This window comes from Hippichthys cyanospilos, chromosome 6, assembly GCF_059441005.1.
Source record: "Hippichthys cyanospilos isolate Australia breed blue-spotted pipefish chromosome 6, RoL_Hcya_1.0, whole genome shotgun sequence".
NCBI classification, from domain to species: domain Eukaryota; kingdom Metazoa; phylum Chordata; class Actinopteri; order Syngnathiformes; family Syngnathidae; genus Hippichthys; species Hippichthys cyanospilos.
The window spans coordinates 9,195,773-9,210,603 of NC_142374.1; the positions used below are offsets into that span (position 1 = coordinate 9,195,773).

The 14,831-nt window shown below is 40.4% G+C and overlaps 1 protein-coding gene across 1 annotated transcript in view; it reads left to right on the top strand.

Annotated features, from left to right (window-relative positions):
- The first annotated feature begins 1,494 nt into the window (after positions 1 to 1,494).
- Positions 1,495 to 14,831, top strand: part of LOC148422079 (neural-cadherin-like) — a 119,243-nt gene continuing 105,906 nt past the window's right edge. Inside the window, exon 1 of the mRNA XM_088416960.1 lies at positions 1,495 to 2,708. Coding sequence (XP_088273086.1) covers positions 1,715 to 2,708 — 994 coding nt within the window. The 5' untranslated portion in view covers positions 1,495 to 1,714. The remainder of the gene's footprint in view (positions 2,709 to 14,831) is intronic.

The window sequence follows — 14,831 nt, forward strand, 5'->3', positions numbered from 1 at the left end:
CCACTCCTGTTGAAAGGCATTCAAAACATCTCTGTCAGGCCATGGGTCAGCACAGGCCTCCACCACTTGCACCTCCGGATGTGTCAGCCACCACCTCTCAATGCAGTCCTCCGGCAGGGTATGGATGACTGCTCCACATGTTACGCGTCCAGCCCAGGTAACGGCCACCAACCACCCTTTCCCCATACCCGCTGTCCATAAATAAACGGGAGAGTAGTTTCACCGCGGTTCTGACCTCCCCTCATCACAACCAAAATGTATGGAGAGAGAGTTATCGAAAATCTCAGTATGTATATTTAAATATGAAAATGTTGATTATCGCAAAATGTATACATTTATAAAGGTTGGTCATTCAAAAGTAAGTGTAACAGTATTAAATCCATGTATTCGAATTCAAGTAATACTCTCAATATCTGCAGCCACGCAAGAGAAATACAGAATGCTCCAATTACTTTCGCATCACCTGTGGCAATATTTTGGTTTTCCAGTTTAAAAAAAAAAAAAAAAAAAAGATGGTAAAATATTGGCAGATAAGTCAAATATAATTTGTAAACATCCATCTATCAAATCTCTTCACCACTTATCCATATGAGGGTTGCAGGTTATCCTCACAAGGGTCGCAGGCTTGTTGGTGCCTATCTCAGCTGTCTTCGGAGAGTAGGCGGGATACACCCTGAACTGGTTGCCAGCCAATTGCAGGGCACACAAAGACAAAGAACCATTCATTCTCATAAATATAAACATTTAGAGAGCTCAATATACCATGCATGCATGTTTTCAGAATAGGGGAGGAAACCGGAGTACCCTGAGAAAACCCGCGCAGCCTTGGCAACAACATGTAAACTCCCCACATGAAGGCCAAAGCCAGAAGTGAACGTTTCGACCTCTGCACTGTGAGGCAGAAGTTCGAACCACTCTGCCACCATCCAGCTGGTTTATCAACAATAAATAATACATAAATAAAACTAAATGACAAAAAATAGGCCATCCAACGCAGTTAACGGGAACCGCAACAGTTTGGCAATGACAGATGCTTTTTGTTCTCTCTATAGCTAAATTGTCTTTTTCACTCTCCTTCACATTTTATCCCTAACTACTGTACACAAAGCGTAACAACAAATAAGTTCACAAGATTTATTCGACTACTCCAGCGCAAGGTGCAATGAAGCAAATTTAGGGCAGTGTTGGAAGTTCAGACAGCGCTTTACAAGAACATATGTGTTTGCTCGACTTGCTCATCTGTGACATTCTGAGTGTTTTTTTTTTTCCCCCCCTCTGTCGAGAACATTTTAATCTCAGGGCGGATTTGTGACACGAACGCATGAAGAGCCCCCCCCCCCGCGTGAACGGGGCTGTTGACCATCACGAAGGGTGGGGCACAAAGAAGAGCAGCTTCCCCTCTTGCTTCACCAGCACGCCCCCTCTTGTAGCCCCCCCCTCCTACTCCTCCCCCACCGCTTGGCACTGTCCGGTGCTGTGTTTCTGAAAGCTGTATGAGAGCACAGCCAACAGCCTGCAGCGCTGTGGACCGTCTGCACAACGCTGGGCTGCGTGGGGGCAACACACGAACCCCTCAGCATGCAAAAGCTTTAATTTCAACGTGTCTCCTGGAAGGATGATATCTAAATATGAGGGGAAATCTTTTTTCTATTTTTAATTTTCTCTCTATTCCCTGAGGCTCTTGGATGCAGCTTTTATATAACTTGCCACCAAGATGATTTGGACTGTTTTTATGCTCTTGCGTTGCCTTTTGACGCCAACAGTCGGACACGCAACACCGGAGCGACTGCCTTTTTTCCACGGCCATATTTTTGAGAACTCCCCGGCGGCTTCTAAAGTGAACGGATTGAGCATCCCAGTGAGGCGCATCAACGCGCAAAAATGGTGCCCAGTGTCGGAAATGCTCCTCAAAGTGTGCGGCAACGGTAGCCAGGATTTCCACGCTTTCGCCCACCACAAGCGGGGGAATATATTGTTAAAAACTTCCAGAGTCCTGGACCGGGAAGTGCGCTCAGAATACCTGCTGAGAGTCGCGCTGTGCTGCCACACTTGCGCGTCAGACTCTGTGTTTGTGGATGTAGCTTCGGTAAAAGTGAACGTTTTGGATACAAACGACCACGAGCCGACTTTTTGTCATCCAGAAGCCGTGCACATAACTTTAGACGACACCGCGGCGATTCGGAGTGTTGTTTACAGGCTTAAAGCTGTTGACGCAGACAGCGGCAAGAACGCAGAACTGTCATACACTTCACTGCCCCAAAACGGCACATTTTATGTCGTCCCCAAGACCGGCGAAGTTTTGCTGTTGGACTCTATTCTCGGGCTCCAGTCCCCAGTTGAAATCTCTGTTATTGCCACAGATCATGGTTGGCCACCACTGAGCAGCAAATACGTGGTGATCACCTTTTCCCCGCGTAGGTGGATGGAAAACGCGGGTCGACAGAGGGCTAGGCGCGCACCTCGGGGGTCACTTTACCCGACAAGCTTAGTCTCCCTCAACGTGTCTGAAGATGCCAGCATCGGCTCGGTCATAACGAGCCTGAGTCCCAACAGGTTCCAATCAGCTAGCTTTGAGCTCATCCACCCGGATTCACAGAGCTCCCCTGTGTCCGTGGGTCACGACAGTGGAGATATCACCATCACCAGAAGGCTGGATAGGGAGTCAGAACCTTTCGTGGAGCTGACTGTTAAGATTCAGGACAAACGAGGTATGCAAATATTGCCCTATTAGGCTAATAAGATAAGGCGGGCACCTCATAGCTTTCAGAGTTATTTATGTGCAATGTGGTGTTGAAAGACAATTTCCTGTATTCAGCAGATGTTACACTGCTGCTGTGCATAATGAACAAATCTTGCACGGTCCTTTGAAATACTTGGTCACAGCCACACCGAATTGTCAATGCAGCAAGGTCTCATTCCACAGGTGTGCCTCCTGTGCAGTATAACCTCACTGGCTCTGTTAACCACTGACAGGCCTCAATGCCCAATACAAGAGAAGCATGATAAAGTAATGCTCAATTTAGATTCACACCATCAATAGTGGTACTAATGTAATAATTTTTCAAAATATTAATATTTGGATAAGACTAAGATATGACAATATAGTGTTTAAATCTCTTCCCGTGTGGTCTTTTCAAATTAAATTTTACTTATATAGCATTAGAAATGCAACACAAAATGCTGTACAGAGAGCAAAACAGTCAACAGTAAGGTGGGCAATATATGGACTCACCGCTCACATCCCTTGTGCACATGGAAGTTCATACACATCCATATGAACACATCCTTCTTTTAATGTTCCTACTTCCTCCCATTATACAAGAACATGCATGTAGTTTTAAAAAATTCCATAATTGTGTCCTGTGATTGACCGGCGACCAGTCCAATGTGTTAGCCAGAAATGGTTTAGTTAGTACATGAACAGCTACAGATTAGGATGGATTCTCTTATTTGTGGTTGTGATGGTGGTGCACAGGAGTTACTCACATTTTTTAAATCGAGAGCTTCCTCTTAGAAACTTGTAACAGCAAAAGGCAACTGCTACGGCCCATGATATTTCATGGCCATTTCAATGTGTTTTTGGGTTGTGGGTGTTAATTTGTGCGTGTGCGTGTGTGTGTGTGTGTGTGTGCTGGAGATCTTCACCTGCTCCTCCCTGATTGGCAGCCCTCATCCTCAATTGGTGCAGGGGAGAGTGGCTTGATTGACAATTGGTTTGAGGAAAGCCACCAGTGGCAGCAATTAACCACCACTGTTAAATAGGCTTCAGATTTGGTTGCTTTTATGGCTGACTGACTGTGTGGCATCCCGTTGTCTGTAATCAGTCCCTAGCTGTGTAGTCATGTTCGTATTGTTGTCAGTCCCTGTGCGTGTTTGTACATCTGTCTTTCATGTGTAGCGTCTCATGTTCATACACCTTGCCGTAACTATCTTTAGTTAATTTCTTTAGCCACTTTATTTGTTTGTAGCGCTAGAAAGCAGCTGGGATTAAGAAATGTTTACTCCATTTTGTGGTATAGAGTTGTGAATGTTGTGCTGCTGTGTTGTGCCCATCAGCACGTTATGAAATAATCTATTCTATTTTATTATTTAAATTTAGATCTTTTCATGCAATTAATATAAATAACTCGTAAGTATCAATGAATCTACAAATACTGCATGCAAGTAAAAATGAACAGTTAGGGAAAATTTCCCCTAGGTGCGGGGCTTGACAAAAGGCTGGGTAGAGAATGTTGATGTGAAGCCATGGCCATCATGTAGCTCCGCGTCTGCCTTCATTGCGTATGTTTAAATTTACTCTGGTTGCAGTCATGTAAAGGGGGCATCAAACAACCTTCAACCTTCATCAAAACTTCTAAGACAGCAAATTGCCCGAACTATATGTCACTATGAATAAATGAAAAAAAAGCCTATAGTTGAAGACACATAGCACTTTAATCTCACAATAATCAACCTTATTTCAAGAGGTTAGTAATAGAGTAATAATATAGATTATCAGTATGTCTCTTCTGCATGGAGACTACTCTATTGTTCTGTTATCTACATTTATCAACACTGAAAACGCTTTTTAAATTTGCTCTCTATGTGACAGTCCAGGGTGTAAGGTCATCTTGTCCAAAATCAAGTAGGATAGGTGGAAGAAAAGAATATGAGGAAAAGATGGATGGATGGACGGTTATCCCCTTTATTGATTGCACTTGACTAAAATAAGACACGTTTTTTGAGAATGAAAAAAATACAGTATAACATGTTAATTCTGTGAAACCCTTGTGCAAATGGCAAAATGTTGAAAGACCGTTTTTATAGTGTTGACAAAATTGAGCATTGATGCATTTTTATGGAAGTATACAACATTTTTTAAATTTTTGTTTATATATTTTTTTACATCTACTTTTTGGGATCTCATTGTGTATATGTAAGTAACTTTGTGGCCAATCAGTGTAAACACAGAAGGGAAATACTTTTTGATTTCTGCATGTTACATTTGATCATATTTGAAAAAATTAAATAATGTTGTTTATTGACAATGATAGAAGGCTACAGATTATTTTATCAGGATCCTGCTTAGAAATTCAAACCTTCAACTTCCTCCACAGGTTATCTATTGTGTTTACATGTGGAGGCTGATGGGGCCACTCCATGACATCAATATTCTTTTTCCGAACCACTGCACAGCCGCATGCAGCTCTTTTAACCTTATATTGAGGCTCTACATGATGGGAAAAAAAAACTATCTATCTATCTATCTATCTATCTATCTATCTATCTATCTATCTATCTATCTATCTATCTATCTATCTATCTATCTATCTATCTATCTATCTATCTATCTATCTATCTATCTATCTATCTATCTATCTATCTATCTATCTATCTAGTGTTGAGAGCTCCCAGTATTGTCTTTTCCGTGGTCAAAATGGCTCTTTGAGTGTTAAAGTTTGCCTACCCCTGCCCTTGCAGTATGTTTTGGGTCATTGTCACGCTGGAGGACTCAAGGAAATAAGAATTTGATGTAGTATGCTACAGTACATGGCTCCATTCATTCTGCTCCTTGAGAAATATATCTTTGCATAAATAGACCCAAAACATAATCATTCCACCTCAATGTTTGACTGTGGGGATGGTGTTATTTGGGTCAAACTCAGATTTTGTCAACCGCCAAACACAGCATGTCTGATGTATAGCTCAAATAGCTCAACTTGGTCTGATGCGGCCAGATCATGAAGGTACTTCTACTTGTACGTTAAGGCTGCTTCCTTGCCTGTCTTTACCTCCATTGTCATTTTGAATTCACAAGGCGGGCTCTTGCATGGACATCGAGACTGAGGACAATCAATGGTCATAATCTGTCTTTTCTTCCACTTTCAAATAATGACACAATTAGTTGCTAGTTTCTCAAGTTTTCGCTTTTGCAGATGGCTTTTGTAACCCATTACAGATTGTGCATTTCTCTTTCGTCTCGCCCATGGCAAAATAGAAATCGGAAAGTAAGAAGAGAAGTCCTGGAACAGGTGTGCTTCTGACATGTGAGAAGTTGAGATCTGGAAATTCGGAAAATGGCTTTGTTGGGCACAGTTGCCCTGTGGGTACCTGCCAATCTGTGGGAATCTGAATTCTAGCTTTGTAGGAGGGGATTAAAAACGACCCCCCCCCCCCCCCCCCCACACACACACACACACACACACACACAAAAAAAAAAGTGGCAATATATTTTACAATGTTTCTTTTGATTTTTGTGATGAAAATTAGACTAATTATACTATTACCACAATCAATAATGCCAATTGAGTACTGTAAGCAAAATACAAACTGAGCACAACAAATACAAGCAGCCACCACAGCAGGATTGTAGGTTTTCCACCTAACTAATTTACTCACATTTATTAAGATGTTGATTGTGGTTTACCCTGCGATGAATCTGTTTGATTCTACCATTGCAGCATAAGCTAACATTTCAGTGTGAATACAGCCATTTTGCAAAACTAAATTATCTCCAACTCCAACCCATTTTCAAGATTTTTCAAAGAAGTCATACATCCATTTGTTGCGAGGAGATGTTTTTTGTTCTCGTTGAAGGGTCTTTGGTAGACTGTCTGAATTATGTGGTTGATTGACATAGTTGGTGACTGTGAAGTAGTTTTGGGAGCTAATCCTTGCAGAGTGGCAAACCACTGTGGCCCTCCTGCTCTCATCTACTAGCATTACCCCTCTAATCCTCCTCTCGTTCACTCTCTTGGCTGAGGGATTTGAAATCGCACTGGCACAGTCTGAAACCCCTCAAATTAGTGGTGGAAAGGTGGGGCTCATGTTTTGCTCATGCTGCTTTTCTTTTGCATGTTGCGGCAGGTGATGTTGAGATGAATGGAGGAAAAGAAGACAAAGCAAATTAACGTCTTGTTACTGTGCTGTGCTGTGCTTTGCAAGACACACTGGACCCTGTTTTCCTTTGCATTGCCTGCTGCTGTTTCATTGCACAGTGGGCGTCGGATTATAATTGCATACTTGATTGAGTCCTTTTTTGCATAGTGGTGTCTGGAGATTTTTTGAGGGGGATGTGGGGGGGGGGGCTAGGTGGATTTCTGACAATATCTTGTCACAGATGTATAGGTGAAATAAGCCGATTTAGCCTGAGAGACACTCAAACACCTTTCCACATTTGATCTCTCCTACCTATGGTAACTCTCCCTTCCTGATCAAAGGCTTGGCATGTCCTTTATGCTTAGTACAGCTGTCTGTGCAGAATCCTGATGGTTGTCTGAGAGGGTAGATCTTTTCTTTCACATGTTTCTTCCCAAATCTTTGCACCCGGCTGTCTGATTAAAGCAGTCTTTCACATCTGATTTGTATTTAGGCATTAGATAATATCTTTGTTGTTATTGCCATGCTATTGTTGGAATTTGTTCATCAATAATTTCAGGACTCGTTGAAATAATTTTGTGAGACTGCAACATCAAATTGCAGAACAGCTTATCAAAAAAAAATGCCTAGTTCAGTAAAAATAAAAAAGGCCATCTGCTCAATGTATGTTAGTGTTTAGCTGGTCTTATGCCATCATCACGTACTGTAGGTTTACTAAACAACACCTTCCCGCATGCATCTTTTGTCACTAAAATACAAATGAATCAATTTTTCCAAGTGGAAGGTTAGCTCATTGAAATACATTTTCGGTTTTCATTCTTCTCGGGCTGCTGTGTCGTTCTGAGGGTTCTCTGGCACAGCTCACACTTTTGAGACACACAACAATAGGACTTATTACTGGAATTCATGTTTCCAAACAGTCAGCACCACAGGGTACCACCCAAGGGACAAATCCATATGTACACTCATGTCAAAGTGAGTATACACTGTGGAGCCAGAAAAGAAGGATCTGCCTTTGCATGACTTATGAATGTGGTTTGATTTGGTCAACTGACCAAAGAAATCTTTTCTAACAAGGCCCCATGTGCTGCTTCGTATACTGAACTCGTGCTAGTTCAAAATGGTCGGTGTGTCTCCAAGCTACATTCTGAATGCCAAACAGAGAGCTTTACAATCGGTATGAGGAATATTCAAGTCAAGTAACCCTTCCTGCGTGCTGACCTTACAAATAGTCCTGTATGTAAGGACTCGGGACTCAGAAGGGAGGGAATTATTGTTTCCTTTTCCATTCGGTCTACATAGTTCCATACAGCCAATTTGTCATTATAACATGAACTATTACTGTTGATGACTTTCCAGTCAGAACCTTTTCTTTCTTATTAACATTTTTATTACCCACAGCCTCACTATTAGTGACTTTTCAATAACGCTTTGCAAAGTGCACACAATAGCTACCTTGTAAAAGAATGACAGCAAAATGTTTGCTCTTGTGGACACCCATTTGAAGGACTTCCAGAAACACGAGCCATGTGTGAGTGAGTGTGTATATATTCTCTTGAATTATCAAACAAAGTACTTACAAGAGTAACGTAATATTTTGGCACTACAGTATTCTCAAAGTACATACAGTTCTGAAGCACTTAATTCAACCAAATATATGAAAAAGCCATCCTGCATAAATTAAAAATAATTCCTATAGAATGTAAGAAGAAAAGGTTTTGCCACTGTTACCGATGCATCAGTCATGTGTCACCGGCATTTTCGTATCACCTCTATTGATTGCATTTTTATGTCATTATCAATCACTTATAGTGAGTAAAAATTATTAAACCAGACCATGCCATTTTTTAGGCATTGCATATGCAGTTTTTGAAATAATGTACAGACATTGCATACAATTATCATAAGAGCTGACTTAATTATGCCACTTTATATTTTTTTAACTAAACAAATATATCAATAGGATCTGCTTTACTCATGACTGCACTTTTTATTTTTTTCTGACAGTACAAGGAAAAATTTTGGAAATATTCTCTAATTTACTGTTTATTTATCATTAAAAATGTAATTTTAATAATAGTATTTAGTAGTCGTTGTAATCAACATAATGAAAATGTATTCATGGAATTATTTGGTTAAAACACACTTTAAAAAACAACACAGAATATCTTTTATAATTTAGTTTCTTTAAAGTAGGCGACTTTTGAACAGATTTGCTAATCTTGGTATTTTCTCAGTCAGCTTTTTGATGTGGATAATGTTTTATGAACTGTAATTGTAATTGAGAACATTAGAATGTGAAGGTGTTTCCAAACTGTGGACTGGAACTGTCGATGGACGTAAAAATAATTACCTGTTTAGTTAGGAATTATTAATCAAAAAGCATTTGGCCACTTAATTAAGTGGGGGTGCATCATTTACACACATGAGGACATAACGGAGTGTAGTACTACATTAATACCACTCTGATCATTTATATTAAGACTGTTTATTCTGTCATGAAAAAATTGCCAGAGAAATTCAAGTGTTATAACAGCTATGTTCCTTGTTCAATTGAAAAATTCTGACACCTCAGTAAGTCATATCACATGAGGTATCCGTCCATCCAGCCATCTTTTCAGCCGCTCTCCTCACAAGGGGCGCAGAAATGTTAGGGCCTTGCTCATCTGTCTACGGGCATTAGGTGGGGTACACCTTGATCTGCTTCGCAGCCAATCGCAGGGCACACGTAGATGAACAACATATTCACAAATACAACTAAGGGTAATTTGAAGCTGCTACCTACCATGTGGGCATGACGAGAACATGCAAATTTCAGACAGGGATGCTGGAGTCGTAATCAAACCCGTGATCACGGAAGTATGAGGCATACGTATTTATTTATTTGTCTTGGTCATTCCATGCTAACCTTTTTTTCCATGGCCGCATGAGTACATCTCCTCTTAAGTTGATGGAGACATTTGCCTTCTAAACGGCAACATAACTGCACCCCAAATCGGGGGGTGATGTGATATTTTCCGGCCTCATCCTCTGCAATACGAGAAAAACAGGTAAAAGCAACGGAAGTAGGCCATGACTCAGAACAGCCAGGTTCAGTGATGGTTGGGAGTGAGGGAGTCAGGGAACCCTTGGACAGTTATTCCACTGAAGGGTTGCACGGACCCAGAGAGGGTGCCACTTTTGATTTGCACTGGTTGAGAATCTTTTCTTTGGTGGTTCCATCTAATAATCCAGTTCTTTTCACATGAGAAAGGAAATGCTATGCTGTGTGATTGGTTAGAAGTATTGAACCGATGGTGCAGGGAAATCTGTGAAGCAGAATAAAGGAAAGGACCTTCACATCTGCCTCTCTATAGTTTGCAGAGTATAGCTGAGTGTATAATCATTTGGACAATGGTAAACCCCTATTACATCATGGTTTAGTTTATTAGATCACAATTTAGATCTTATGTGTAATTCAAATTATAATGGTTATTTTTTTAGAACAACATTAATAATAATAATAAAAACATTTTTGGACAATATTTTGATTGTGTTTGAAGACCTTAAAATGGGTTTAAGTGCATTTGTTATGATCTAACCCTATACAGACAAAATAGATTTCCATACACACAGGCTCATGACAGAGGTAAATGCTATAAACATATATTTACAGTGTATTTCAAAAAGGGCACTTCTATATGGTAGGTTTTCACCTACAGTATTTTGGGGGTGTAGAATGCAACCCTCAGATTGGAGTGGGGATTACTGTGGATCCATTTGGTTAGAGGGGTTATCGTCTACACTCCCTCTCTTCGTCTTACGCTCTCACTTCCTATCTGATCGCAGCATCATGCCTATTACTTACTCTCACCCTTTTATTTCCTCCCCCTCCCCCACATTTTTTGCATTTTACCCGGTTATAGGAAATTAAATAAAAAAAGAAGACAATGTCTTATAATATGACTTTGCGTACTGAGTTTAATTTAAATATTAGTTGTATTCCTGTAGTCATGGTTGCTTGTGTGCATACCCTTCATAATTTGGATATATTTTATATGTAACATAGGTAGTGTAAAATAGAGAGTCACATAAAAAACTCCTTTTATGTAGATGGATAAAAACAAAAATGATAAAAAGAATCTGTTTTTTTTTTCAAGTGAGTATAAAAAAGACTGTCCTATGAATACCACACGATCTTAGAAAAGGATAGGGTCCTCAGACTCCTCACGTTGTTAGCATCACTACTTACCACCCTGTATTGCCCATGCCCACAGTGAGTGAAATATAGCCACCAAAATAGCTCTTATTTCGTAAGGATTTGAATCAACATTGTGCTGAAATTGATGTATTATCATAGACAGAGGCGTACCTACAGTTTACGTGTAAAGTTTAAAATATCATGATAACGGCCCATTAATATTGGTCCAATCAATTATGGCAGAATGGAAGAGAGGCCGAATGAAGACTAATAAAAAGGAGAGATAATAAGGAGCCAAATTCGCCTCCACTTGTGAGCGGGGTCTTCAGGGTGTTCTGCGGAGGATCGGCAGCAATGGTGCTGTGTCCTGATAGCTTAAGGAGGGCCACCCACTTGTTCTTTCTCCTCTTGTTTGATAATGGCCACCTTGGTAAGGCTGGTGCACCACTTTAGGTCTGCCCATATTGATATCATTTTCAACTTTGTCCATCCTCATTATGCTGGCATAGCAAAAGGTGACAAATAGTACGTGTGACGGTGTTAATACACACACCACAAACACTGGATGGCTGTCTACCACTATTGTCTCCATTCATGTTCCAGTTTCCTCTTGGAGTGTGTTCAAAGAGTGTGGGACTGTTTTTCCTCCACACATAACCTGACATATGCGTGATTCTGCTTTTTTTCTCTGTTGTTTTTTCATTTTCGTTTTATTATTTATTTTCTGTCAGTCCCCTCACAAACCTTGTTCTGTCCGACTGAATTTTCAATAAATACAACTCAAACAGCCACTGATGCACAGAAAGTAAATGTTCCAATACTGTATCGGTAAAATAAACAAAAAAAAAAACACAGGGACGGACAACCATTCACATACCCAAACACACCTAAGGACAATTTAGAGTGTTCAATATACCTACCATGTATGTTTTTGGAATATGAGAGTAAGGCGGAGTGCCCTAAGTGAACCCAAGCTGGCACAAGGAGAAAATGCAAACTCCACACAGGGAGGCCGGTCCCAGCAAGAATTGGACACGGGACTCTTAACTGTGAGGCAGAAGTGCAAACCACTTTTCCACGGTGGTGCCCTATTTGAAAACAATGAATATGGAAATGTATATTTACTTGAATCTTTACATCTGTAGATTAAATATGACTTTAAGGGCATTTCTAGAAAAGGTAGCAGTACAGTGGGCCCCCGGGTTACGAACTTAATCCGTTCAGCGGCTACGCTCGTATCTCGAATTGCTCGTATAGCGGGCAATCCAAACCCATGTTAATTCGTGAATGCGTGCAACGCGCGCAGAAGCCTTAGGTAAAATCATCACGCTGTATACATATATTAATATTAAGTGACATAATCTACTGTACAGTTACATTAAATAACAAATACAAAGGAAAAATGACTTTTACCTTTGGAAAGACGTGACTTGTGCTGAGATAAGCAGAGATGAGCAGAGATGAATGTTCGAAGTCAATACGGCAAATCAGATATGCTATTGGTCTTACAGTGTCACAGTAACTTTTTCAGTCAGGGTTTTCTCTACTTCCTTCCATCCCAACCAGCTGTGCCATCAAGCTAGATAAAGGCGTTCGGCCAATAGCATATCGGCACTTCTGTGATTGACGTGTGACGCCGGCCAATAGCATCTCCGTGAGTGAGACCGGGTGACCTTAATCGACCAATAGCATATTGGCGTCTCCTTGACTGACTGATAATTATTCGCACTTTTTTTTTAAACGGTTGGAATGTATTGACATCTTATTGATTAAAACACATTTAAACCTGTGACGATTTTTTGTCCTGCAATCGGCACACTTAATTTCATGTCAGCTGTTTTTCCCGACGTGAATTGAGCTGGGTGGAGGCGGAGGTGAGGTTGTGTGTGTTGTATTAACTAGGCACCACACTTATGGCTTGTTCGAGCGTCAGTTCACTGTTGGTTTCAACTCACAGAATTGCAACAATGGCGCTGTCCCAAAGCATGTCGGGAGGTCGCCGACTAACATGACATGCAGTTTTGTCAAGCAACCATTATACAGCACTGTAATACCACCCGTAACAGGGTGCAGAGATCAACGTTTTGAGTTAATACGGCAACGCAAATAGGCTATTGGTCTTACAGTGTTACAGTAACTCTTTCAGTCATGGTGCAAATCACGGAGATACTAAAACATCATCCTCTTATTTCTTCCTTTACCGCTGCTAGTAATTTTAGAAGCTATGTCTAACAGATAAAGTTTGCAAAGTCTTCAAAACATTCCGTTTTTCACTCATTTTCTCTACTTCCTTCCATCCTGTCCCATCAAGCTAGATAAAGGCGTTCGGCCAATAGCATATCGGCATTTCTGTGATTGACGTGTGACGCCGGCCAATAGCATCTCCGTGAGTGAGACCGGGTGACCTTAATCGACCAATAGCATATTGGCGTCTCCTTGACTGACTGATAATTATTCGCACTTTTTTTTAAACGGTTGGAATGTATTGACAATTAATTAAAAAAAAACACACATTTAAACCAATGACAATTCTTTGTCCTGCAATCGGCACATTTAATTTCATGTCAGCTGTTTTTCCCTTTAGCTGTACAAACACTACACTTAAATGGTAATATATTTAGACACCGTGAGTGAGACAGTCAGTGTGAGGTTGTAATACCAATAGCGTTCACGTTAACGCCACAAGTATCTGTTAATGATTGTAGATGACGCAACTGCTGAATATGTTGACGCAGTTAGGCGAGAACGTTTCTACATACTCAATGGCTGGTTTGTCGGAATGCTCGTAAGGCGAGAGGTTTGCTCGTAAGCGGAGGACAAAAATTCTCCCTGATCCACGCTCGTAAGGCAAATTGTTCGCAAATCAGGGTGCTCGTAAGCCGGGGGCTGACTGTATTTCAAAGTATATTATTAAAATCAAAGTAGAAAACATAAAACAAAAAGATTGATGATGATTGAAAAATGCTCCTCAAACTGACATTTTTCTTTTTTTCATAAATCTGGTGGAAATAGCAAATAATTTGCTTAAATCTCTATTATTGCTCTCCTATTTTATTAGTGTGTTTTATATTCTGTCTAGCACTTTGGACCCAGCGCTTGAAAAGTACTCCAAATAATTAATTGTTATTAAATTATTACTAGGTATGATGGATTTGCGACATATTGCACATACACTGATGCAGATACCCCTTGCAGATACTCCTTCCTCTATGGCAGCTGCATTTACATAATTCAATGATGCGGACACGGGAATGTTTATGCTTTTACTCATACAACTGTGCACTGGTAATATTCAACAGTTCCTGAAAGAACAGTGGAACACTCAAAGATGAAAGAATCTAAGAGCTGTACAATTTAGACTTTTGTTCACATCCATCCATCCATTAATCCATGCATTTTCTTAGCCTCTCATCCTCACTGTCTCGGGACAATTTCCGGGGAACCTGGTGAACTGTTTGCCAGCCAATCGCCAGACACGCATAGACGAACAACTATTTGCTAACCCTAACACTAACCTAACTATATTCTTGTTTATTGAAGATGGCTACAGATTATAAAATAAATAATATAAGTATAGATACTATCAGAAAACAAAAAAAAACAAAAACAATGCACACATTATAAAATATTGTGCGTTTTATCAAGCTGCTGCATCGAAACTCAAACCTTCAATTTACATGTGGAGGTTGACGTTGTCATTCCATGACCTCAATATTCTTTTTCTTGAGCACCATTAGTTGCCCTGGCAATATATTGTGGGTCATTGTCATGCTGGAGGACACGTTCATGATCC